The sequence below is a fragment of the Actinia tenebrosa genome, unplaced genomic scaffold, assembly GCF_029948245.1.
Source record: "Actinia tenebrosa isolate PJP-AT-01 unplaced genomic scaffold, QUT_ActTen_1.0 PGA_scaffold7__59_contigs__length_16204524, whole genome shotgun sequence".
NCBI classification, from domain to species: domain Eukaryota; kingdom Metazoa; phylum Cnidaria; class Anthozoa; order Actiniaria; family Actiniidae; genus Actinia; species Actinia tenebrosa.
In genome coordinates, this window is record NW_028292584.1 from 15,225,036 (window position 1) to 15,252,441 (window position 27,406).

At 37.0% G+C, this 27,406-nt stretch overlaps 3 protein-coding genes and 1 long non-coding RNA gene across 7 annotated transcripts; 1 reads left to right on the top strand and 3 right to left on the bottom strand.

Annotated features, from left to right (window-relative positions):
- Positions 1 to 3,382: 3,382 nt before the first annotated feature.
- LOC116302106 (RNA exonuclease 4) lies at positions 3,383 to 9,746 on the bottom strand. Of its 3 annotated transcripts, XM_031711323.2 has the most exons (9): positions 9,540 to 9,746; positions 8,983 to 9,119; positions 8,565 to 8,699; positions 7,841 to 8,034; positions 7,180 to 7,268; positions 6,254 to 6,328; positions 5,899 to 5,973; positions 4,511 to 4,645; positions 3,383 to 3,504 (listed from the first exon to the last, which is right to left on the bottom strand). In XM_031711323.2, the coding sequence occupies exons 1-8, from the start codon at positions 9,705 to 9,707 to the stop codon at positions 4,532 to 4,534; spliced, it is 987 nt and encodes a 328-aa protein (XP_031567183.1). In that variant the 5' UTR covers positions 9,708 to 9,746; the 3' UTR covers positions 3,383 to 3,504; positions 4,511 to 4,531. The 3 variants fall into 3 exon arrangements, with proteins under 3 accessions (XP_031567183.1, XP_031567176.1, XP_031567193.1); XM_031711316.1 differs by lacking the exon at positions 3,383 to 3,504 and having other exon boundaries at positions 4,009 to 4,645; XM_031711333.1 differs by lacking the exons at positions 3,383 to 3,504; positions 6,254 to 6,328 and having other exon boundaries at positions 4,009 to 4,645.
- Positions 9,747 to 9,977: 231 nt separating this feature from the next.
- Positions 9,978 to 16,599, bottom strand: LOC116302087 (uncharacterized). Its single transcript, XM_089040318.1, has 4 exons — positions 16,502 to 16,599; positions 15,136 to 15,265; positions 13,465 to 14,268; positions 9,978 to 12,222 (listed from the first exon to the last, which is right to left on the bottom strand). Exons 2-4 carry the CDS (start codon positions 15,241 to 15,243, stop codon positions 11,038 to 11,040), a joined length of 2,097 nt encoding a protein of 698 aa, XP_088896444.1. The 5' UTR covers positions 15,244 to 15,265; positions 16,502 to 16,599; the 3' UTR covers positions 9,978 to 11,037.
- A 243-nt stretch (positions 16,600 to 16,842) lies between these two features.
- LOC116302082 (uncharacterized) lies at positions 16,843 to 23,990 on the top strand. 2 transcript variants are annotated; one of them, XR_016121752.1, is made up of 3 exons: positions 16,843 to 16,920; positions 18,101 to 20,794; positions 21,859 to 23,990. It is a non-coding gene; the product is annotated as an uncharacterized LOC116302082 (long non-coding RNA). The 2 variants fall into 2 exon arrangements; XR_004197814.2 differs by having other exon boundaries at positions 16,873 to 16,920; positions 20,696 to 20,794.
- On the bottom strand, positions 17,746 to 27,361 carry LOC116302074 (serine/threonine-protein kinase PLK1). The gene is made up of 11 exons (XM_031711274.2): positions 26,974 to 27,361; positions 26,755 to 26,862; positions 26,552 to 26,668; positions 24,482 to 24,696; positions 23,799 to 23,894; positions 22,693 to 23,150; positions 21,837 to 21,929; positions 21,550 to 21,703; positions 20,632 to 20,761; positions 19,948 to 20,061; positions 17,746 to 19,294 (listed from the first exon to the last, which is right to left on the bottom strand). The coding sequence occupies exons 1-11, from the start codon at positions 27,121 to 27,123 to the stop codon at positions 19,019 to 19,021; spliced, it is 1,911 nt and encodes a 636-aa protein (XP_031567134.2). The 5' UTR covers positions 27,124 to 27,361; the 3' UTR covers positions 17,746 to 19,018.
- Between the last annotated feature and the right edge of the window lie 45 nt (positions 27,362 to 27,406).

Here is a 27,406-nt window from a genome sequence, read left to right on the forward strand (position 1 = left end):
TGTTGGCGAATGACGATCCTCCCCGCTTCGTTTACAGGGCTGATTTTCGTGGTCCCGATGAAATTTTCCAAAACGGAATGACAGGCTTAGGAAACAATGACAACCTCATCGACCACGTAGATGGCAGATCTTGCAATTACAATGATCACCAAGCCAATACCGCCTTCATCACCACTTCATCCGAAGAATCGGCGGCCCGCCTCTGGGCAGGCAACCAGCTTTGGAGTCAGTCGAATGCAGGGAGGCACGATTCCATTTACATTTACAGAATTCGAGCAAGTGAAAACTTTTACAGCGCCTACGATTCTTTGATGGCTGCCTTTCGACGGACACAAGAACAAGGGTATCGCAGAAGAGCAGATAACAATCGCTTTTACCATGAATGGCTAGCACACGGTCAAATCCCTGCCAATCAATTCCAGCGTGTGACCGTGTATCGAAGAGGCTCTACACAGGGAAGTATAGAGCAATTTGGAGAGCCTCGAAGAAACTCTAACTATCGAAGTGGAAACACCCACGGTAACCGTGTTGCTTTTGCAGCTGGACCCATCAACAGTGATGAAGTGGTTGCTGTCCCAAGCCGGTTTACTACACTATTTACCGCTTGCTTCAGTGTTTGTCGAGAAGAAAATGAGTCTGAACGAAGTGGTACACAGTCCCATTCTTGCCCGCAGACGTTCAAGACGCCAGTTACAACCCACAAACGTTGGGTTTGGGATCCAGTCCAAAAGACACTCGTTCTACGCCCAGTGCCTTGGGTAGAGAGCGTGAGGGATCGTCGCAATCGCTATGCCCGTTACCCAAATCAACGTCCATATAGCTGCTGGATCGATCCAGGTGCGAGGGGAGACGACGGTGCGGACGCAGATAAAATCCGGGTACATTGCAATTCCAACAACCTCTACAGAAAGTTTGTGGTCAGACTTAAGGCTGGTGGTAGTTCATACGATTGGGTAGACAAGACCTTCACAGATGGTCAAACCGGTCAAATTTGGGAAAAATGGACTAGACAGATCCCAGTAGTTGGCACAAGTAAAACACTTAAAGATTATGACTACTCCATTAATAATGTCTTTGCAGCCCCAGGCATGGGATGGTGGTCAAAGTTCGAAGTTTTTCCTGTCTATCCCGACTACGCAAGTCCAGAAATCACTGGTGGGGAAAAAAAGAAAAAAATTCCCGAATGAAACTTTGAGTCTTAAGAAAGGAAAATAATTAATCTAAGCCGTTGAAATCCAAGTTTAGATATATATAACCTTTTCCCCTGCAAATTAAACATTTAGAATTAAACCATGGAAATGCACTGTAACTCAAAGCAATCTTCATCCATAATCTGTAACGCAAATTAATCATTTTTAAGCTTTATGAAATTTGAATTAGCAATTAGAATTTTTGTTATTTCTTATCTTACTTAAAGCGGGAGCCAAAAATCAATCAATGGTCGAGGTCATAGTCTCCTACGCAGCCGCTATTAGTGTCGTCACGCCACGCTCACTTAGGGGAGTCAGCGTTGCGTGACGAAACTAATAGCGGCTGCGTAGGAGACTATCGAGGTCACAGACTTGCCACATTTTGGTAGCATGGGTGGCGTTCGCGGCTAACGCGTCGTCTTTCACCGCTGGGAGTCCAACGGGTCAGGTCGCTGGTTCGAGCCCTACGGTCTTCACATGTGAGTTGAGTTTGTTTGATGTGTTGTTCTCTCCCTTGCCACGAGGGTTTTTCTCCAGGTTCACTGGTTTTCCTCCCTCCATAAAATCAACATGTGAGTTGAGTTTGTTTGATATGTTGTTCTCTCCTATGCTACGAGGGTTTTCTCCAGGTTCTCCGGTTTCCTCCCTCCGTAAAAATCAACATGTGAGTTGAGCGTTGTGTGCATAGAATATTAAATGTAGTGGTAGTGCGTGTGAGCGAAAAGTGTCCCCAATTAGTGCGAAAAGCGCTAGAACGACTAGACACTTTTAAGTTTTATTTAAAAATAAAGTGATTTATTTATTTTTATTTTATTAACATTTTTCTTTTCATTAACGTAGAGTCCTTTACGGTTTACCGGCTCTTATTTTTGTTGTCGTGAAAAACGTCTGCGCATGTGCGGATACTGTTTAGAAGATCAGTTGTTTGTTGCATATTGGCGCTTAACCATATTTTAGAGCTGCCATAGTCAACTTCCAGTCATTTTCAACTTCAGTCATATTGAAAAATGCATTAACAGCGCATTCGTGGTGACAAAGAATAATTAAAATGAGTGCAAAACACACACTAACATGATTTATGCATTTAGATCGGCTCATGTGAAGTTCGACGTTTGACCCCAAGTCGATCTACAATCGTTTTCCCCGACTGACCTAGTCGGTCCAAATTCGATCGGTCAAACATCGAGTACGCTACGCCATTCATCGGCTAGGCCTCGTTGATCCACACTACTTCGACCTGATGTGATGAATGAAGCAATTGATCGTCAATAAGAGGACAGACACATAAAACACTGATGTCAATTTGTTACACAATTAGGTTCGGCTCATGTAAAGTTCGACGTGTGACTCGACCTAATATTTTTGCATAAGCACTTACCAACATTGAACCTTCCATGCCTTAAGAGATTGTTTCCGATTTCATAGCCACTAAGACACACATGTTGCATATAGACTAAACTACAATTTAATTTTTTTTCCGTGGAGATCGGTTCTCGTCACGTGGTAATGACGTCACCTATTTTAACTCTAATTTTTAACTTTAATTTTAACTTTAACCTCATTTACTAGCGAAATGCTTCATGCTGCCTATTCCTTGAGTGTCTGTCTTCCTCTGGGCGCAATTGCAATAAAATCTATAAGACGAATTTGGAGATATTTGGGGATATCTAAATTAAGAGTATAATTTATAGGAAAACTAAACAATGGATTTCCCGTAGCCAAAATTGCCCTATTTCACTATGACGTCACTGCTTGTTTATGTGGGGGATAGGATCGCCAAATCCAATAGAAAATTCAACAAAATTTGCTCCTAGCGAAACAGTTTAATCTAAAATGGCCTGGTTTTCAGATATAATGTGTTAATATGTACTAAAAAATATTCTGAGAGTCTGCTGGCTATTCTACTTCTCTTCGTGTACTGATACGGGTTTTAGAACAATTTTCGGTGAATTTGCGTTGATTTGACCCCCTCCGACGACCATGATCCTTTGCGTTTAAACAATAGATAGTTTTGATGTGACGTCATAGTGAAATAGGGCAACTGCACCACTCATTCTATTGTCATATTTCCCTAACACTCTCTTGAAAAAATAGAAGGTAATCTAGTAACGCGATCTCGCCAAAACGGAAAATATATGTTTCAAGACAAAAACGCAATGTTTACTTTTCTCGCGGTTTTACAGACACTTTCATGAAAAGAACAATCTTGCCAAAACTCGTCGATTTTTTTTATTGGATTTATTTCATGACTACAACAGATCAATGCACCACTCTTTCCCTGAATTTCATGATCATTAATAACTTCTAAGGCTGCCTAAAAATAAATGCAAAATTAAGTAAATATTGAGGCGATGTCATAGTTTTCGACGACTCGGTTCTTTGGGATTTCTTGTGTTTCATTTTTAACACAACATCGAATTCCTTTGCAACATGCATGAATTGACCACGCTTGGCTGCCCTCCGAAATCTTCCCGAAGTATGGTTAAGGGCGCGATTACACGGAGCAATTTGTTGCGAGACAAGTCGCAGAGAAAATAGAAAGTTCCTTTTCCCTTGGTTATGATTTTGCTATCTTTTTCGAAAGCAGAATTAAATCTCTATTCTTAGTTTACGATATGCATAATTACCCAGATAACGCAGCCTTCTATAACAGCCCAAAAAAATTGGAGCACAGTTTTAAAGAGAAAAAAAAAATCGTACATAAGAGAAAAGCCAGAACAAAATTCCAAATTATGTCCAAAACATTCCTGCACAGACAGGAGGCGTAAAAAAAAATTCCTGCACAAAATAAATTGCCCACCCCCCCCCCCCCCTTCCTCAAAAATCTAATGGTCAGTCCCTTAGTGTCGGTCCAACAATAAGAACAGCTTCTAAGGAACCTAATCAATCCCGCTTTGCATCAAATATTATTTTCCCAAATTCCCTTGACTGTCCATAAAACAACACATCGACTCCAACCTCGACTTGAAGCCATTGTTTCGTAGTCACTCATCAAGTGAGTTCAGACTGAAAAGGTCTGATGTACGATTTCGCGCGTTTTATTGAAAGTAATCAAATTCATATTTAATACTTTTCCAAACGTGAACGCTTCGACAATTGAACATCATTCTTGATTGATGAACTTAATAAAAAGCTTTTACTGGAGTAATAAAGCACCTGGTATTCATAATATTATTATTGACTAACAAATGCAGATGTTTCTTATTTCAGGAAAAACACCTTGTATTCCAATCTATATTGACTTTTATATATGGTACCTTACATAAAGGTAAGGAGACTCTACTTCACTGGCATTATTTAACAATACACAACGTATTTACATTTGAGTTTTTGAACATTAATCAGCTGTCATCATCTTTTTCTTGCGTTCTCTTGAATTTCTTGTCTTTTATCTGTTTTTCCCATTGTCGTTTGTGGAGTATGTACAGTCTCATGGCTGCCTGGGCATCCTGGACCTGAAAAAGAACAGAAAAGTCATCATTATTATTATCATCATCATCATTAATGCTATCATCATCATATGATGCAATACAATACTTTATTGGTAATCCCCATCATGACCATCATCATCATCGTCATCACCACAATCAGCCATCAATAATTTATCAGTTAGACGACATAAAAGCGCGCGCCCATGGCGATATAGACGCACGCGAGAAAATATAAAGAACGATTAACAAGCGAAAGAGTGGCACGAGGCGAAGCCGAGTGACACTCTAGCTTGTTAATCGTTCTTTATATTTTCTCAAGTGCGTCTATATCGCCATGGGCGAGCGCTTTTTTGTCGTCTAACTGATTTATAATATGACCAAAAATCTACCGTGCGACCCATGGGCAAATAGTTCATAGGCATTTCAGCCAATCAGAGCGCGCGCTATATCACCCATCTCGCTCGTGCGCGCGCTATTGACGCCATCGGGTTTGAAAATTTAGAGAAAAAAGGCGAGCGTCCGTTGAGATCAGCGTGCGCGAGCGCGCAGCCCATGGGGAAATAGTTCATTGGTTTTTGGCCAATCAGAGCGCGCGTAATAATCTAGTCATATTATGAATTATCATCATTATCAGTTATCATCATCATCATCATCTATCATTATCATTGTCATCACAGAAACCATCATCCCCACCATGGTTAGTCACCATCATCAGTCATCATTACCACAATCATAGCGTCATCCGAAATCATCATTGAAACCATTATCAGCACCATCGTTAGTCATTATCATCATATCATTAACATCATCACCACCACCACCATCATCATCATCATTAACCTAAACAACATCACCATCATCATCATCTTCATCAACATCACCATCATCATCATCGCCATCATCATCATCATCGCCATCATCATCATCATCACCATCATCATCATCCCCATCATCATCATCATCGCCATCATCATCATCCCCATCATCATCATCACCATCATCCTCACTATCATCATCATTGGGCCCCATCATCATCACGATCACCGTTATCCTCACCAACTGATGCACTGACTTTCCAACCAACATAACCAGTTGGGTCGGTCAGTTTGTCACAAAGACAAAATGGTTATTCAGTCAGTTGGCCGATTAACCTTAGTATTATTAGTCCAGTCAGTTTGTCTGCAAGTCGGTCAGCCAATCAGTTAATTGGTCGTTTGGTCAGTCAGTCAGACAGTCACAGACACTCAGACAATTAGTCACTCAGTCATTAAACTTACCGATGAGTGTTCACCCTCTTGTATTCTAGCATGCAGGATCTCTTGGCTGAGCTTCTTTAGGGATGGATACTGGCTCTAATGACAATCACAAATATTAATGTTATGTGAGCAAAGTATTTTAGCCCTCTATCTTTGCAAAACCCTCCATATGGGTCATACAAAGGTTATTTTCTTAAAGAATGGATGTGGGGTGCTACAGGCAGGTTTTGGGACCACCACGGAAAGGTCCAAAAAGGGTTTGATTGTTGAGTTTTTTCACTTTTGTAATTTTATACCCTTGTATTAGTTTTTCTAGATATGCCTACGCTTAGCGCAGAGATGAATAAGTGCTCAATAAATATTAATGTTATGCTACCTTGGCTATTTTGTGGAAGGGCTTATATTTGGCTGTGTCTCTTATGTCCTTCTTAGGATGGTCCAAAAACAAGACCTACAACATGCGCAAAGGTGATAAGGAATTAGAAGTAGGAAGCAAGCAAGCAAGCATACATGGCATATAATAGTGAAAGCACTTGCCTCTTATGCAAACATTGCAACCCCTGGTTATAAACAGTGAGGACATTGAACATTTTGAGTTATTATTTCCCAAACGTTTTACTGTAAAGCCTGGTTCACACGAGCAATGCAAGCGCAAACGCAAGCAATGTTCACACGTGCAACGCAAATGCAAGTAAATTAAGATACGCATGTGCAGTACTGCTCGTTTACAGTTCACACATATTTCCCTTGCGTTTGCGTTGCTCATGTGAACCATTGAGTTGATTTTTGATGGCTTGACTACTATGAGTTTTCTTTGGCTCACACGTTAAAAACGCAAACACAAACGCAAGCACAAGCACAAGAAAATGAAAAAGTTTCCATTCCTCTCGTTTGCATTTGTGTTTGTGTTACTGTAGTTCACACGTATTTTCCTTGCGTTTGCGCTTGCATTGCTCGTGTGAACCAGGCTTAAATATTCCAATAAATATTCCAGTGGACTTGCTTATGATCAGCATGCACTCACCCTGTTGCAAATGTGATTGATGGGAGCCAAAATGCCAAATGTCTGGAGTCGGTTAGGTCACAGAAACATGAAGCTACAGTTATTACCAATCTCTCCCCTTTTCTTAGTGTTTCTTAAGTACGCCTTAGCTTTATAATATTCTTAACTAGTTTTAATCAACATTGCAATGTTTTTACTTGCGCAAATTTCCTTTTTTATTTCTTTTATATGCATAACATTGGTTTGTTCTTAATCGATGAAACAAAGATATCATTTATTTATTTTCTGGTCAAACATACCTGCAAATCATTTTTGATGGCATGTCCAATCAAGATACGTCCCTTCAACATATCAGCTACTTCCTTCTGCACAGTCTTGAAATCTGGTGCTGAAAAACAAGAGGAACTTGAAGTAACCTGGGAAATGTGTTGAGGAACTATGTAGATGTGTCATAACTCGGACCCAAAGGTGAATGATGAGCATGACAATGATGATTGATGACTGATCACTGTTTATGGTGATGGTGATGATGAATGATCACTGTTGATGGTGATGTTAGTGATGGTGATGATGAATGATCGCTGTTGATGATGACTGATCACTGTTGATGGTGATGTTTGTGATGATGATGGTGATGTTTTTTGATGATGATGACTGATGATGGGGACGCTGGTGATGGTGATGTTGGTGATGATGACTGATGACTGTTGATGGTGATGTTCGTGATGATGACTGACTGATACTGGGCTTAAATAATGGCGCAATTCATCAGATACCATTAAAAGTCTGTTAGATTTCAAAATATTGGTATTGTTCAACTTGCACAACATACTTGACATTAGAATTGGCTTTTGCAAATAATTTGCTCTTAAACGAGGCTAAACCTTTATGAATGAGTCTGTAGTGTGTCATAATGATCATCATTGATGATTGTATTAATGCTGATAAGTCTAGACTAACCATTTTTGAGGTCTGACGATCTCACCCCACTCACAGCAGTCCTGTAGTCAGTCACAGTCTCTCTAGGTGCCACATACTCGTCGTATACTGTACACCCATGGGAATTAACGACAGACACATGAGCCAGCATGTTTCTCTTGCCATCTCGGCCAACCCCAACGAATTCACAGTCCATGGCAATTCTCTTGGTCAGTCTTGAGCAAATAACATAAAATAGCTATTAATTAATATTATACAGCTACTTCAAAAAGGTTGAAGGGGAGAATGGAGATAGGTAATAATCTATAGACAATAAGTGATAGGAGATAGGTCATTCCAAGATGCAAGAATAGCTGGAATGACTTGTATTTCTTATCATTATTCTTGTCAAAAAGACAGATGCTGTTGTTGAGATATTCCTGGATTATTTGTATTTAGGTGCATGCCTACTGTGCCTTTTGGTCGTGCAATCGCCAATCACTGATTGCTATTTGCCGTTCACCCCTTCGATGTTTTTAGAAATAGCTGTACATAGTAGCCTTTCGCAAAGTCCTTCATCTCATTTCACGCTCAAAATAAATCACGGGCAGCCAAACCAGGATTGCACACCACACCCTGGAAGATGGTATTTTCCAACATGTTTCCTGCCAATTTTAGAACCCCCCGCCCCCCCCCCCCCCCCCCCCCCCCCCCCATTCCCCAGGAAAGAAAAAAGTAAAATAATATAAGAATGTGAGATTAATACCCTTCAAATCCACCAACTGCAAGATCTTTTTTACTTGTACAAACAGTTTCTTTTGATGCGTTGTGTATTTTTCTTCCTGATGCTCTTTCGATGTCTTCTGCATCAACGTCATCAAACCAAATCTCATCTTCATCTCTAGAAAAACAAACGTACAAAAATTGAAAATGTCATAATTATACTTGACAATTCCTTTTTTGTCAGTAGTTATTGTTGAAAATACATGTAACAAGGAAAGACATGGGTAGGATTGGGGCATGGCTAGCCACCCCCAATCCCTTTTCAAGTACCGCCATTTGCATTGCTACGCGGCCACCCCAGACAAAAATTGCGACATGCACTTTGCAATAGACTGCTGTCAATCAAACGTTTGGGCCTTTTGAATCACAAAAATTGAATGAAAACAAAAAAAGTTTTTTACCTGTCTAAATTTTTATTTTTCAGTTTCTCATCTTGTTCTTTTCTCTTCAATGCCGTAGTCTTGCTCTTTTGTCCTTTGTGTTTGAGTCTTAAAGAACTAGGAGCCTTATCCTTTGCAGGGTTTTCCTTGGACAAAAGCTAAACAACAAAAATATAAACTGCTATAAAAATAGTGTGATTTGGGGATGTGGTCAATGTGTGCATAAGGTTAATTGTTTGTTCACTCTTCTTCCCGAGATTTTGCTTCTCTCGTACTTACCTGCAATAGTTATACGAGCGATCATCACATTGAACCAAACTTTGAGCTATGCATACTCAATTCATATTTATCACTGGAACTTTCTTTCCATCCAAAAAAATAAAAATTAGCCTTATAATTTTGTCATCTGTTTCGTGTTGTCGTTTTGGTTTAACTACGGCCTAAGTTACCCCTTATTCATTTATGGTATTTGAAGGGAGATGTTACTATATACTCCTGAGTTTATTCTTTGTATTTAATAACCTAAAGCGTTAACTAAACATCATACATCCACTGCAACAAATCCCAGCTTCGCTTACCTTCTGCAAAGCTATCCAATTTGATGAAACTTCTTCTTCACTTTTGGGTAACTTTGGCTGAACAAATACGCTATTTTTCGGCTTCTTTGGTTGAGGCTTAAATTTCTTTGTCTTAGGCTGTTGATTACTAGGGATTTCGGAAGATCTTTCCTTCTTTTTTCGCTTCATTTTGAGATTTAGTTGAAAAAGTCAGCTTCGTCCGCCATCTTGAAATTCCTACCACGTGGGTGAGCCCGCATCGATAAATTTCAGCGGTGTTAATGTAACCAAAGGAAGCCCATAAGGAAAGGAAAGGAAAGGAAAAATAAAAGAAAGGAAGGGAGTCAGAAAAAAAGACTTGACAGAATTTAAAAGGAAGAAAATGAATAGAAGAAAATGGAAGGCAATGAAGAAGAAGAGTAAAAGGTAGTGCATTAAAAAAGACGAACTTCATGCAAGTTCACAGTAAATATCACAAAGATAGTTTTATTCACAAAAATACAAGGTTCATACAGCCAATCTCTTCACTATAACATTTACGAATTGAGATGTGATCACTTAAAATATGTTGAATGTTTCAACATATATATTAGTCCACTCATTAGTTCTCATCTCAGATACATGGTTTTTATTAAGGGTACATCAGGATCAGAGTATGCTCTGGTAGCTAATGTTGCTACAGTTGTTGAGTGTTAATAGATATATTAGTCCATTTTTTTAGTTCCCATACCTAAATAAAAAAGATATTTTAAAAGTTGCAAATTATGTCAATATGGTCGCAGGATTCGATCAGGGCCATACGGATTCGTACAGCAGGGGCTCACACCATTTTTCCAAAGTTTTTTTAAGAGCGCATGCCTGGGCAGATACGGGCCATATGATATTAATCTTTATAGGCCTCTCTCCCTTAGTATATACAGTATAACTTCGACATTGTCCCCTTTTACCTAAATGATGAATGGTCCTTAACGCTAATCACCTAAACAAAAAAAAGTATACAAGGGATTCTGGTATTGGTAGTACACTGTAAATGACACCACAATGAAATGACTTAATCTACATTCGCCATTTTCCATACATCGGTTCACTGGTCAAACACAAAGCTTTCAGTCAAGGTTGCAAGGCTCAAATTTGAATAATCCTTTGAAAGTACCTTGGCGCCTCGCTTGAGTGCTTTGTGTTTGACCAGTGAACCAATGTATGGAAAATGGCGAATACAGTCCTCCTAAGTTTTCATCTATATCATTTTAGGCATTATAAACTCCTACTACCTGTCTTCCTTCCCTTCAACTTTACTGTGGTTTTAAATGTTCTGCGAGCTCGGTAGTTATATTTACAAGCTGCAGGCTGAAATTTGGTTTTTCGCTGCCGTCAATCAAAAATAATCACTTGATACCTTTTATACTCTTGACTGACAGCAGTGAAAAACCAATTTCACAACAAGCCGTCGAAAATGTCCGAGTAAGCAGAATATTGAAAACAGCAGTATAGACTATTATATTCTATGAATTGTCTTTAGTCATATATTACTCTGCAGCTGCTTGATTCCAAATAACGCTGGTTTTTCAGATACATCTTCAGTTCCATTATCTTGCTGTGGATTCTGCTCTTCATATTGCATCTCATGTAAACTTGAAGTAGTACCCTGCTGCATCTCCTGTATATTCCCTTGGGATGAATGTTGAACAGTATTACTTAAAGAATCCGAAGTATTTTGATGTACCTCTGGTCTTTCCCCTTGAGTTGAATGTTCAGCCATATTTGTTAAAGCACTGGAAGTGCTTTGCTGTAACTCCTGCCTATCCCTTTGGAATGAATATTGTTCAGCCATATTACTTATTGCATCATACTTTACCCTCTGCCTCTGTACTTCAGAATCTCTCCTCATTTCATTACTATTATATTGATAACCTCTTGGCTCTCCCATGTGGGACTGTTTAACTTTTGACTCATTTCTAGAATTCCTTTGTGTATTCTGCCCCACTTCATAATCTTCTTGGTCATCATCCTCAGCACATTGAGGATTAGTTTGTTGATGATAAATCAGATGGGAAAAGCTTCTAAATCCTTCACCACAACTATTACAAAACACAGTTTTTGGTAAAAGATGCAGCTTTTCATGACTTCTTAAATGACTTGAATTTTTAAATGCTTTTCCACATTCACCACATTCATAGGGTCTTTCATCTGAATGACTACGTATATGTAGAGTTAAATGACTGGATGTCTTGAACCCCTTGGAACAAAAGTTACACCGGTATGGTCTAAGAGATGAATGAATTCTCAAATGACTGGATAAGTTACTTGAATGTGTAAATCCTTTGTTACATTTTGGGCACTTAAACGGCCGTATACCAGAATGTGTCCTGTGGTGTGCAACGAGAGAAGCAGACTTCGTAAACGTCTTGTTGCAAATCTTACAAATGTGTGGTTTATCGCCAGCATGTGTTTGGACATGGTAGCGCAAGCCTTGTCGACGACTGAAGTATTTATTACAAATAGGACATGATGTTCCGTTTGGTTGATGTTTCATTAGATGGTTCGTGAGCATTGCAGGTGTTGCACACTCCTTTCCACATAGCTGACAAATGCTGGGCTGATCATCAGCATCATCTTTAAATTCTCCTTCTTGGTTTCCCAATTCTGATGATAACGATGATGAGGGTTCTCTAACCAGAACTATTGGATCTTCACCTAACGAATGCTAAAATACATAATACAAATAAGCGTGCTTTAAAGTTTTTCTATGATTTACAACATTACTGTTATTGCAATAAAAAGATATAACTAGCTAAAAACTAGTGTGAGCTGCGTCGGTGTTTCTAATGAAATAGTAATGATGAAAAGGTAAATTATACACCCTGAAAAGATGAAAGAACTTACTGACATTTCGGACGCTAGTCCTTCGTCGGAGTAAAAGAGAAAGAAGTGGTAGAAAGGAGTGTATATATATGATAGAATAAGACAAAAGAAACCAATGAGAGCAAGGTGGGCAAGGAAACAAAAACAAACAATCAAAAGACAAAAGAAAAAGTTAGTTGAAAGTAAAGCATTCATTAATCCCGTTGGGACTAAGAGTACCCAATAGGTGAATATATATATATATATATATATATATATATACACTCCGTTCTACCACTTCTTTCTCTTTTACTCCGACGAAGGACTAGCGTCCGAAACATCAGTAAGTTCTTTCATCTTTTCACGGTGTATAATTTACCTTTTCATCATTACTGTTATTGCAATAGGGCGTTTGCATTATGGCTTTATTTTACTCCCACTACCAAAATGCATCACAAATTTTCTTTCTTATTCAAATTTGTATTTCCTCATGAGAATAGTAAGACAATTGGTTGTAATTAACTGAACAAAAGAAAGGGTGGAGAAATAAGTAAGTGAATATGGCCTAACACTGCTGGAGCCTGAAAAAATGTTCAGCCTTAGAACTCGCTAAAACTAAAAGAAAGAGTGCAAAGGATTTCAGTAGTGGTAATAAATGAAGCTATAATGCAAGTGACCTATTCTTGGGCAGTGCTCAATAAAATTCTTATCACAGTAAAGTGTACCAGAATTCTTACCCTCTCTTCCCCTATACAAGGAAAACCCTTCTTAACAATAATTATCCAGGGCCTTAGTGTTAACAGGGGCCAGGTGGGTGCCCCCAGAAAAGTAACAAAAGTAATATCTATGGAATTAAATATTTAATTTTTTGAGATGATCTGCTGTTGAGTGACTTTGGTCCCCCCCCCCCCCCCCCTCCGTCTCCCCCCCCCCCCTAGTTTTTGATGGCTTGCTATGACGCTGTCATCTTTCCCGCTCAGGCCCTCTATACAACCCTCTGAGTAACAAAAAAGTATCCTCCCTCTTGTGAGGTCTTTCTTTCCTTCCTTCCTTATGTTTTATTTGGAACCTTTTCTGTACTATTTGTACGAAACAATTTCCTTACCTCTGCTGTATCACCAAACACTCTAGTTTCTGTCAGTTCCTCATCATAACATTCTTGCATATCATCATCATTCGTTTCCTCTGTGCTTTGATCATTGCTATTGGATCTCTTTAGAAGCTTTCTTGGTTCTGGATTTTTTCTTGAGGAAGCAGAGCTTCTCTGTCTTTTAGCTGCCAGACTCTCGGACAAACTCTCTCCATTTCTTGCCTTACTAGAGGACAACACACCTGGTGTGAAAGACTGTTTTTTATCTAAACTTTGCTCCAACTTTCTTTGTCCCACAGATAAATGCTTTCCAGATGAATTTCCACTTTCAGCAGAACCAGTGGCGAAATCCCCCTTAGCAATAGCAAGAGATTTTTTTGGGAAAGTGATATCATCAACTCTTCGAGGCACCTTTCGAGGAGCAATATTATCAGCTAGAGAAAACTCTTGTCTTGATATTTCTTTGAGCTTTAAAGTTATACGCTTAGAAGAGTTTTGCTTATCACCCGATGAAACAAAAGGATCTTCTAGAAATACTTCAACTGGTTTTTCAGTACTGTCTGCACAACTACTCTCTAGTGTTGTGCCATTATCTCCATCCCCATTTAATCTGTCTTTAGATATAGAATACTCAAATGTTATTTCAGCTCTTGGTGATTCATTTATTTCTTCGTTTCTATGGTTGGTTGTGAAGTATTGGTCTTCTGTTTCGGTGCCGATACTTCGAACAAATTTTCCATTTTCACAGGTTTGTGATTTGACAGGTTCCCATATACAACATGGTTGTGTTGTGGAGTGGGCAATTTTAGATTTGAGGCACTATGAAAATGAATAAAAATATATGATAAATAATAGAATTAAAGGATACAGTAGATGAGAAGAGATAACTAGCTAAAAACTAGTGTGAGCTGCGTCGGTGTTTCTCATGAAACAGTAATGATGAAAAGTTAATTATACACCATGAAAAGATGAAAAAACAGTAAAAGAGCAAACTCCGATGAAGGACTAGTGTCCAAAACATCAGTAAGTTTTTTCATCTTTTCACAGTGTATAATTTACCTTTTCATCATTACTGGATACAGTAGATGGATGAATGGATGGATGGATGGGTGGGTGGGTGGATGGATGGATGGATGGATGGATGGATGGATAGATGGATGGATGGGTGGGTGGGTGGGTGGGTGGGTGGGTGGGTGGGTGGGTGGATGGATGGATGGATGGATGGATGGACAGACAGACAGGTGACAGATGGAGGGACGGACCAACAGACAAATGGGTGGATGGATGAAAACTGTGCAAATTCATCCATCCATCCAGTAAATAAACCTTTATTTAGATCTTTGAACATGTCCTGCACAGTATCATCAAAATTAAACCTTTTTGACCATTGGCAAACATTTGAATGTTTTTTCGCAAAACAATTCTTATTATTTGCAAATGTTTGCTAGTAGATCTCTTTTCCAACTAGGAAAGTCAAGAAACTCACTTGCACTTTGCTACTAAGCAGTAGCTAGTGCTTATTCCAGTCCTGGTGTCTGGTTGTACGAAGGGTGGATAGCATTATCTGATGAATAAATCTTATCCAGATGATGAATTTGTTGGATGACAGCATTGACTTATCCACCGGATAAGCCTTTTTATGGCTATTCACCTTTTGTACAACAGGGCCCAGGTTTTTGAACTTACAGAACAAAAGTGTATAGCCCAACGATGTTCACCAGTAACAGCATGGTAGTAAAACAAGACCTCACCAGACGTGCATTGATATGCGTACCATTCTGGATCCAGCTCCATCTCTTATGTGTATCTTAAAATCCTTCAAAACATGACAGATAACTTTAGTTCTTCATAAAATGCTTTCTTAGGGACTGATCATTTATTATGTCATGGGGAGGGGGGGGGGTTTTCTGAGAAATAACATCAATTAACATTTATTATTATAAATTCTAAATGTACCCAATTACAATTATACTCATTACTCCCATATTTGAAGATCGCATTTGCTCAGTCTTAGCCTCAACTGTGTACAAATGTGTTCTTTTCTTTTATAAGACTCTATGATATAGTAAAGAACGCACGAACTCAGAACAATACAAGCTGATTTAAATGCCATGGTTTTATGGTTGAATAGCTGAATATTTTAACACACAATCAAGACTAAAGCTGAGCAAAGAGAACTCGAAACTGGAGTGTTACCATTTATATCCCCCCCCAATATATGTCAATTACAAATGTACCCTCTCTTCGTCCTTATTTAGAAAGCTCATATTTTGAAATTGCAAAATATGGACCTCCCATTTTGATTTTTACTTTTGTATCCTCCCTCCCCCCCCCCCCCCCCCCCCCTCACAAGACATAATAAACCATCCCCTTCGCTTCGTTATAATGCTTGAATACAATATTAGACTAGTTGTTGTTTTCCTCAATACAATATTCTATGTTTTATAATTACATTTTTTTTGTGATCAAAACTAAATTAGCTGAGATGAATAAAGAAGGATACTAGATAACTCATGGATTCTATATTTCACTTCTACATATAAAAATATCCCTTTTTATACATTCAGCTGGGGATATTGAACCAAGACTTCCTGGGAATTTCCTAGCTCTATAATTCTGCATATAGGTAAATTTATATATACAAAGCTATTAAAGTATACAACTTTCTAAGCTTTTCTAAAGTATTTTCAAGATCTTTAGTAGGTAATACGAATGATCCATTAATTGAGACTTACTTCAAACATCTTAAATGACAAGAATAGCACTTACTTCAGCACAAGACATTTATAATTCAAGATATAATACAAGCGAGCTTTTAAGAGGATTTTTACTGAACTATATGCTTTTGCTCCATTAGCAATATTGAACAAAATAAGCTTATCGTAAAGGCAGACATGATGGAGGAAAAGAAAGCACAAGTCAAACACGAAAGAGAGATATTTAAAGAATAAAACCAAATAGAGTACGATTCTAGTATTTTTGCCTACTGAACACTCCTGATGGTTAGGAACAATGATAATATCGCAATCGCAATCAAAGAGTTTTTTCTTACCTTTAAAATAAGAGAGAAATTTGAAGAATCTTTCTCTTCTTTCACCAAGAACTGAAATGAAACGATGCCCGATTGGACTTGAAATCGCTCGGAAGTAGTCGGAACCGCTCGAAATCACTCGGAAGGGTATCGATAACAGCGCGCACAGGAAGCCCGATCGTTATAATAATCTTTGAATTATAATAATTGTAATAATTTATAAATTACAGTATAGACTTGCCATGGAAAGTCTAAAATAAAATTTGCATTATAGATTTTTTTATTTCACTTGGATATGTACCGTAGTATTGGACTAAATCTACACGAAGCGTATCCTATTTTTAAAACTGGCCTGTGTGTAACGTTAACAAGATTACAGTTGGGCTTCCTGTGGTAGTGTCATTGACAGAAGATGGGTGTTTTTTGAAGACTGTTTTGAGGTAGGGATGAATAAGAATATAAATATATTACTACTTAAAAAGGACAGTTTGCATGATAGGGTCATGTTAGAGCGCATGGAGTAAAACCATGAAATAAAAACAAAGTCGATACTGACAAATAGTAGCTATTTAGTGACTAATAGTTGCTATCACTCAACCAGAACATGGTCTCTTGTGTATTTGTCTTTGTATGATGAATGTTCTGTGATAGTGAGTGCTAGCAACTATTACTCACTAAATAGTGCTATTTGTCAGTATCGCTGTTTTTATTTCATGGTTTTACTGCATGCGCTCTATCAGAATGCTTGTGAAATTTTCTTTTGAAATTTGTGAGCTATACTCACAATGCATGTCAATGGAAATGTTCACTGTCAATCAAATATTGTTAGAATACATAAAGATACACAAGCTGCAATAGGACCTGTTCATGATGGCATCATCTTACTACCTCTACCAAAATGCATCACTAAAGAAAGAATACCAATGATTCACTTTTTTATAGTGGGATACAAATTCAGCATATGTGCATGTATCCTGGTTTTCAATTTGGCTCCCTGTCACACACTACCAAAATCTGAAATGTTCAGCTGTAAACTTACTATGCCCATTATATAGTGACTGTAATATTGTTACACACAGGAAGCCCAGTTTTAAAAATAGGATACGCTTTGTGTAGATTTAGTCCAATACATATCCAAGTGAAATAAAAATATCACTAGTTTCGCATGGAAACATACAGGTAATTATAGAACTACCCCGATGTACTTTATGCTGTGCAAACATATACTTTTACAACATATATAGAAATGAATGATTGGACCAGAGTGTGTTCATTCAATTTACTTCAAATTCATAAACATTTTAACAATATTTAATAATAATAATAATTTCCAGTTTATAGCATTATAACGTGCATTTCAACAATAATATGGTAGTCATTAATTACTATCTCCTATATGATTAATATTTACAAGTGAAGTGAGAGCCATATTTGTCAGTGGACCTAATTCCAGAAGGTTTTTCAACAAGTCAGGATTCATTTTTGAATCCTGATTGTAGTGTTGCAATGTCAATGGTCATTTTAAAAGCCATTCTTGACAGCACATATATATGCCATTGTCTTTTGCCTCTAGTTTTGTTTTCTAAAACTTTCTAATATTACTGAACTTTTGGATTTCAGACGGCGTTGGAAATTTGATTGATGGAAGCCAAAAACACACATCTCAAAATGAAGCTTGTCAAGTTATGACAAACCAGTGTAATTTATCCTTGACTTGAATTGGAATATATACATGCTTTTGTTTCGAAAGTAATCCTCTTATTTATTACATATACATATGAATTTCCCCACCATGCATGTACTGTATAATTCTATATTATTATTATATGACATCTAATCCCTCTCAATAAAGCTAAAAATATACTAAAAGAATGTTCCAGAAGAAATTACCATTTATGTTCCAAGAGATAATGGAGCTGGGGTAAATCTATCAGATTTTTTTCTATGGTTAGACAATTGTGTAGCTTGTGAGTGTAGATGATTTGCATAAGAAATCATTTCCTTGTGGAAAAAATTCATAGTTACTTGACCAAGACAGTGAAAAAGCTTTCCACTTTTGGTTCCAGACAATCAAAAGATTAGGAACTAGTATAGTGTACATAACTATATATAGTTTATGTTGAAAATATTATTGGAAGAAAACAAAAACTTCATGAGTGTGGCGACAGACCGGTCGTCATTTTAAGTTCTGTACATGGCACAGCTGTATATTATAGGCTAATATAATTATTTATCAAACATTTGAAATTCATATTTGTTTGAATAATTAAGTGCAGATCAGTGAGTCTTGCTTGAATAAAGTTTACTTGCAAATCATGGTTGCTTGGTGAAGTATTCACAAATATTACAGAGTAATTACTAAATCAATGTAATATACTGTGAATAGCTTCAGCAAACATTGCAGTCTAAATTAAGCCAGAGGTTATTAGACATTTCAGTGACAGTGTCTATTCAAGACACTTAAAAAACACTTATAATATTAAAATAGAAAATTAATATATACATATATAGTTTGTTCTGTTTTGCTGGATTACGAAGCTATTTCACAGCCACCTTTACTGCTGTTGGAACAGCAGCTGGGCATACGGCAGTCCCTGGTTTTTCATCCTTGCAAGCTGTGCATTCTAATCTATGAATCAGCTTCTTTACCATTTTCTTTGCAAATTCCAGTCTAGAGTGTATGGCTTTACTACATCCATGGTCTTTAAGATTCTTGAAAGGGAAAGTCCGCATTCTTTTGTTTTCGTCAATGTATGTGACAGCACCCATGAGAGGACAGATAAAGATTTTTGTGTGGTCATTAAAAAAGTTGATCTGTTTAAGAGAGGAAGAGAAATGTAAAGGTTAATAGCTGATGAATACCACAGATAATTTCTCTATGAAGTCTTTCACCTGGTAAGAAATATTGAAATTCCCAGGCACCAAATTAAAAAAATTTGAACGTTGCTAATAAGCACTCGATGATAAACAGTGACACCATAATTGATTACGGGTTATTATTAATAACATATATTGCAATATGGCAGACATGTTATTATCCTTTGCAAGTAATTTCAATTTTTGCAGGCTTTATATAGTTATTATAACATGTAAGCTAGTTTTATACTGACATTATTCTTAATCACTATTCCACATCAGCTGGTTAGGTGATTTTTCAAGAAGTAACAATAATATTACTGTGTGCATCTTTTACTGTACATGTACGTAGAGTGAAAATGGTATGTACATGAAAATGGGTTTTTGCCCCCAACTACCCCTTTTGGCAAAACTCTGGCTACACCCATGTGCCATGCACCCAAATTAACTTGTTTTACATAATTAAGTCATTCAACTGAGAGCTTTTTAGTTCAAAAACAAGATGCATGCGCCAAAGTGGTCAATTGCAGATTTGGTGACTAAGAAGAAAAATGGCTTGCATTTAATAACTCTGGCCGTTCCACAGAAACAGAGTAAGAAAGGAGACTCACTTGTAAGAATCCATTGCTCAAGTGCAGTACGATTCCTTCATTCTCTCTAAACCAATATCTGAGGTATGGCAAATGTGAGGACTCTCCTTCTTTCATGCCTGGTACTCCTCCAGCCTATAAAAACAGAAACAAAAAGTATTTATTATTTTGCATTTTTTTAAAAATTTATTTACATATTCTTAGTTACGTGCCATACATTAAAACTCCATTCTTACAATGCTAAGAAAATAAGTTAGGCTGACATAAAATTATAATCACTAGCGCTATATGCACGATTCAAAAACACAGACTTTTTTCCATTAATATTTTTTAGCCTGATGAGGTGGGGTGGGATGGGAAAGAAAATAGCAAAAATGCATTAGGCCAAACAAAAAAATAGATGTTTGCTATTGCGCGACGGACCCCATTTTTTTGCCAATTTTTGCCAACTCTAATATTTTTTTCATTTCCAAATGCACCACAGGGCTCTCAGTAAGCTCTTTTCCACTGTTGTATCAGTAAAAAAATCTGACGTATGGACCCCAATTATTTTTCTCAGGCAACAGCAAACACACTTTTTTTTTGTTTTGCTTTACATGAACAGAATGAAAATAAGTTTTTGCATTGAGAAAGAATAAGTCAGAGAATACAATCAATATTCTCTGTCCAATTCTTTTTGGTGCTCCATCAATTCTTATTTCTTACCTTGAGCAAATGTTCCTTCATGTAGTTGCGGAAGAAAGTCATTAATCTTACTTTCTTGTCTAAGTTTGTTGGATAGCCTTTCATTGTATGGAAAGTCTCAAGACCTTTCTTCTCAATGTACTGAAGATTCCTAAAGGAATTCAACATCAACACACTCCAATCAGTAAGTTACAGCTACACGTTTATTTGACTTACATGCATTTTGAATTTGGCATCAGAGGGCGTACCTCAGTTTAAAGTGCTACTACGACGAAAATCGCTCAAACTTGGATTCAGCTGAAACTTCCTAAGAATACTCTTTAAAGGTCCAATAATCACTGTATGAAGTGTTTTCTCGATATTCAGGACGAAAGTATGATATTTTTACGATTATTTTTTGGAGTCTGTGACCTCATAGACTCAACATCAAACATCGCTCCATACATTTTTTTGTAGTTTATGATCAAAATATCAGTAGTTAAGGGAGAAAGAAATACCCAAACACCCCAAAATATCAATTATAGTCACAAGTAATGTGAAATAAGCACATTAGCCACCCTTTGGGCTTCATAGGAATAAAATAAATTAAGGATTTATATACAAAGAAATATATGTAGCAATGTTTGATGTTGAGTGTATGACGTCACACACTCCAAAAAATAATCGTAAAAATATCATACTTTCGTACTGAATATCGAGAAAACACTTCATACAGTGATTATTGGACCTTTAAAGAGTATTTTTAGGAAGTTTCAGCTGAATCCAAGTTTGAGCAATTTTCGTCGTAGTAGCACTTTAAATTTTGTCTTAATTAGATTTGTTAACTTTTCAGACACTGTTAGCTAGGGTAGAATGTTTTCTAATTTCATTACATGAATAGGATTATGGATATATTAATACTATGATTTAGGCCCTTTATTTTAAAAATGAGATACTTACTCTCCATCTTCGCACAAGATGAGTCTAGTCTGGTCATTGAATAGTACACCAACACTGTTGTCGCACAGTGAATAACCCAGGCCATACTTATCAGAATAATCAACCCACTTGCTGACCCAGTATACTGGTATTGATGCTGGATCTTCTGCATCATCTAGAAAAAAATCTCTTGGTTACTGATGTTCCTACACCAATTTTTATCTGACAAGTTCTAATTCTAGGTCGACATTTTACTATTACCAGCCAGTACTTTTAGCTGAAGGGTGGGTTTGATGATCATTCCTTACCTAAATTTCTGTTTGATTTTAGATGTGGGTTACTGTCCAAACAGTTCTCCAACTGATGCAGCAAACTCGACAGATAGTAATCTTGACATGCCTCTGAAAGTTTACAAAATAATTATTCTTGATTAGAAATTACTATTTTTTTTAGATTTTTATATAATTATATCAATTTAACATAAATTTTAATTCCTTGAACTCTGGAATAACCTCTGGGCTGATCTAAGTCAGGGCATAACTAACTCACAGATTGAACCCTGGAACAACCTCTGGTCTGATCTAAGTCAGGGCATAACTTATACTCACAGATTGAAACCTGAAACAACCTCTGGGCTGATTTAAGTCAGGGCATAACTAACTCACAGATTGAATCCTGGAACAACCTCTGGGCTGATCTAAGTCAGGGCATAACTAACTCACAGATTGAATCCTGGAACAACCTCTGGGCTGATCTAAGTCAGGGCATAACTAATACTCACAGATTGAACCCTGAAACAACCTCTGGGCTGATTTAAGTCGGCGCATAACTAACTCACAGATTGAATCCTGAAACAACCTCTTGGCTGATCTACTGTAAGTCAGGGCACGGCTAAATTACTGATAGAGTGAAGTCATTAAACCCATGAACTAGTTATTACACTAACACACTTTAGTAGACCTCAATTCCATTGTTTTCTTTTGTGTGTATTTGACTATAATTACACATTGACTAGCATTTTTTATTTCACAGGTTAAATACCTTCACTCTATCACATTGATATTACGTTCATGATAAATTTGGACTGAGTGAATTGACACTACATTGCAGAGCTTAAATACCACCCTGACTCTACCATCAATGACATTAGTTAACAGAACTCACCTTCTTCTTCTTCTTTCTTTACTTCCTCTGCAATCGCTTCCCCAGGTTGAACCATCGTACTTTCCGTCCCTACAACTCGTATTCCTAGTGACTTCCTCTTGGAGTAAGCATCTGCTTTCCTGCTAACTGGGACTGGTCCTGTATCTTGCGAATTGAGTTCAAGAAGAGGTTTCCTTGAAACCAAAGTACTGAGGTTCGAAGATGAGGCAAACTTAGGCGGCATAGTCAAACAACTAACAGGGAGGCGTGAAGGCATGTAAGCTTGAAAGAATTCATCATCAAGTATTTCAGCCATCGTTGGTCGGGTGGACGGGTCAGGGCGAAGGAGCTTGATGATGAGAAGTTGAGCAGGATGTTGAACCTTGGAAGGAATGTAGTATTCATTTCTCTTGATGCGGCCATAGGTTTCTTTTAGAGATGATGTCTCAAATGGAGGTTTACCAACCAACAATGTATACCTGGGAAAAAAATGGAAATTTGGTCAGATAAATACAGGAAAATTGCTAATCACATCAATCTTCTAAAATGGACTAAAAAATAATGGCCGTTCATATTAGGACAATGTCCAGCCAGAATATTGGAACTTGCATGCCCGATGATCTTTGCATTGCTGGTCATTTTGATCAGTAGCATTTGTTAATTTAGCCAGAAGCAAAATATGACAGAGCTATAACTAATTGCCCTATTTCACTATGACGTCACTGCTTGTTTATATGGGGATAGAATCGCCAAATCCAATAGAAAATTCAACAAAATTAGCTCCTAGTGAAACAGTTTAATCTAAAATGGCCTGATTTTCAGATATGATATGTGTTAATATGTACTAAAAAATATTCTGAGCGTTTGCTGGCTATTCTTCTTCTTTTCGTGGATTGATACGGGTTTTAGAACAATTTTCGGTGAATTTGCGTTGATTTGACCCCCTTCGACGACCGTGATCCTTTGAGTTTAAACAATAGATGTGACGTCATAGTGAAATAGGGCAATTTGGCTGACCACCATCATGACTAGTGACTGTCTGACCCTTATTTTAATCCCTCATCTTATGAGAATTATTTATATAGTTATATATAATTTTTTAAAGTAAGTTATACATATCAACTTACAATATACATCCAAGAGACCATACATCTACTTCATAGCTGTGCCCTCTCTTGTTGAGCACTTCTGGTGCAATGTAGTTTGGTGTACCACAAAGAGTCCTTCAGGAAAGCCAAGAAAAATAACTTGTTAATGAAATCATAAACCAAGTAAATGAGTGATCACCATATAATAAAATATATGTGGCCTGAAGCTAAGTGACATGGTTATAGAACTAATCTTATATGTACCTGATTTTTTCTTAGTTCCAGAAAATGTCAAGTTTTTATTCAGATCTTCTGCACGTGAAGCTTGCCTTGCAAAGCCAACATTTTACTGTGTGCATTATGGCCATTTTAAAAATTACCTGACAATATTAACTAGCTATAATTTGAATTCAAGTCGTCTGGGTTTTTGACTATTAACTTTGAGTAGTGGAGCCAATCAGAAATCAGCAGAAAACCATAACCTTTCAACATATCTTTTTATTCCCATGAGGAAATGACAATTGCTATCTAGTTGTTTACCACAGAAGGTCAAATTACAATGTGCAGTCTAGGTTTCTGATTGCCTCCAAAGTTGGAATGCATTGTTTTCATTCTATATTTTAATTGGTTCTCTTGTCTAACTGTCTAAGTGGCCCCAGCTACAGTAAATGTACTTGCACTGTAAAGAGGTCCTTACTCTAAATCACAAACACAAAACTTACTTCTTTCGCTCTCCTTCCTTCACGACAGTAGCAAGTCCAAAATCACCCATTTTGATTTCCATATCATTGTTCAGAAAAAGGTTTCCAAGCTTGAGGTCTCGATGGATGATTTTGTTATTGTGGAGGTACTGGCAGCCCTCGATAATTTGTTTCATCAGATAGCGTGCTTCGGGCTCTGTTAATGCTCCTCGGCGTTTGTGCATTTCCATTAAAGACTGCAAGAATAAAACAACAATTAAATAACAAGAATTTTCGTCCAAAGTTCTAATAGTTTCAGTTGAATGGTAAATTGTTAAGAACATTTTTTGCTTGATTTTAGTTATTCATGTAAGCAGTTTGACCCAGAACCATGTCACGACTTAACAGCTCTATAGAAACCTAAGAAGAATGGTACACAGTATGACTCGTAATTTAAAGTGCTACTCTGACGAAAATCACTCAAACTTGGATTCAGCTGAAACTTCCTAAGAATACTCTTTAAAGGTCCAATAATCACTGTATGAAGTGTTTTCTCGATATTCAGGAGGAAAGTATGATATTTTTACGATTATTTTGTGGAGTCTGTGACATCATACACTCAACATCGAACATCGCTCAATACATTTCTTTGTATGTGAGTCTTTAACTTATTTTATTCCTATGAAGCCCAAAGGGTGGCTAATGTGCTTATTTCACATTACTTGTGACTATAATTTACATTTTGGGGTGTTTGCGTAGATATTTCTTTCTCCCTTTAATACTGATATTTTGATCATGAACTATAAAGAAATATCAACAATGTTTGATGTTGAGTCTATGAGGTCACAGACTCCAAAAAATAATCGTAAAAATATCATAGTTTCGTCATGAATGTCGAGAAAACACTTCATACAGTGATCATTGGACCTTTAAAGAGTATTCTTTGGAAGTTTCAGCTGAATCCAAGTTTGAACGATTTTCGTCAGAGTAGCACTTTAAACATTTCAAGCTTCAAAACAAATTATATCTAAATGTAAACAATAACCAATTCTTTCTTTGTTACAAACAGAAACATTAATAATTAATTGACTTCTATCATAATTTTGATTGAATTTTTTTCTGGATTTAACAGTGTAAACAAATTACATCCGTGCAGGTATGTTGTAAAGCCATCTTGATAACGAAATTCTTCAATTTATAAATAAGGATGTGTCATTTTGCTCGTGTTTAATAAACTTTGAATTGTGTAGAATACACGCTGGGACACTTCCTTCACTGTCTTGCCACTCCTAGAAAACGCTCGTTTTGTCCTTACTTACACCTGTTGCAACATACAGATCGCTTTATATTTTATTTTTATTTTACTCTTCCAATTCCACACACATTGCGTTTTATATATTACGCAAAAATGTCTTTAGAACGCTGTGTGCTATAAAACCTTTAAATAACCCCATATAGAAACAATGTTTTCTGGCAAAATGTGTAGTTTATTTGGTATACAATACACTAGCTACACGCTTTCTAAAGTGAGATCTTCGTTTGCATTTTATATGTCAACAGGTGTTAATAGATCAAAAGCTTTGAACTTTTCTACGACTTTGAATTCATAAGTATCCTCCAGGGATGAATTCTTGTAGAATATAACTTACTATAGCTTTAAGGTATTTTAGGAGGGCATTGGATAGGTTTTTTTAATATGTATTTGGTTTTGTCATTACACTTTAATAGTATTTGTAAATGTTATCGCTATGCACGCGTTTATTATCTCGTTTGAGTTCACACTTCCGAAGTTTATACAACTGTATTTAACAGAAAGACAGATCAGAAAATATAATTTCTATTCTAATGGACAGTAATGACGCTTTATCTAACATGCATTAGGAAAACGAAGAAAGAATCGCAGCATAGCATAGTGGTTCAGAATTAGAACGAAAAGCCATCGAAAAATTAAACGAGACTGTTGAAATTTGAATCCGAATTATTCCCGGGCTTTTGAATTTATTAGTAACCAATAAATAGCCAACGTGGAAAGGCATCATCGTTCATAAGAAAACCTACATCTTAATGCTTCAAAACTAGATCAAAAGTCAAGAAAATTAAATTTTTACTTACCCTTCGAGGGCAAAGCTCTAAAATGATGTAGAGGTAATCCTTATCTTCGAAATGGTGGTGGAATTTTACAATGTGACGATGGCTGATCCTTTTATGAATATCGATCTCCATACACATCTAAAAGCAAACCAAAGTTAGTCAAATTTAAACGAAAAAAATAGTTTTTTAAATTCTTAAACAATTTTACGTGGCATAGCTCTTACCTTTTCTTTCTGATGAGGTTTAGTTAGTAACGATTTTGCAACGATCTTCCCAGCGAAAATTTCTTGTGTGCTCATGTCCTTAAGTTCGTAGCACTTCGCAAATCCACCCTAAAAGAACAAGAATTTTATAGATTGATTATGGTAAACTATCGAAACCTGTTGCTTGAAGCATCTTTCATATATAAAGGCATTTAAATATTAAACGGTCAACATTCTTACCTTTCCCAGAAATTTTCCTCGAAGGTAACGCTTTCCTGCTCGTACATCTTCAATGATTTGACCAATTTCTTTAGGTCCTTTAGGTACTTCTATAGGTCTATCAGTTCTGTATCTACCAACATAACGATCTTTAGTTAAAGCTTTAGACATTTTGGACAAGATTAGCTTGGAATGCTTCAGGCAAATGTCGTTCCAATTGTATGGTTTCGATGAATTTTAGACCAATTTTAGCTCGAGAAAAACGTAAATAATAAACTCAGTTGAGTCTTTGGTTGTCGGTAAGAAAGCTATGATTTTTGATAACTAATCAAGCAAAAGGTATTAGTATTGGGATGATTTAGTTAAGCGTTTGAAGAACGACTATCACTTCCCGACCGATCAAAGATTCTATTTGATGCAGACAGTTGGGGAAACTCATTCAAAATGTGCGTCG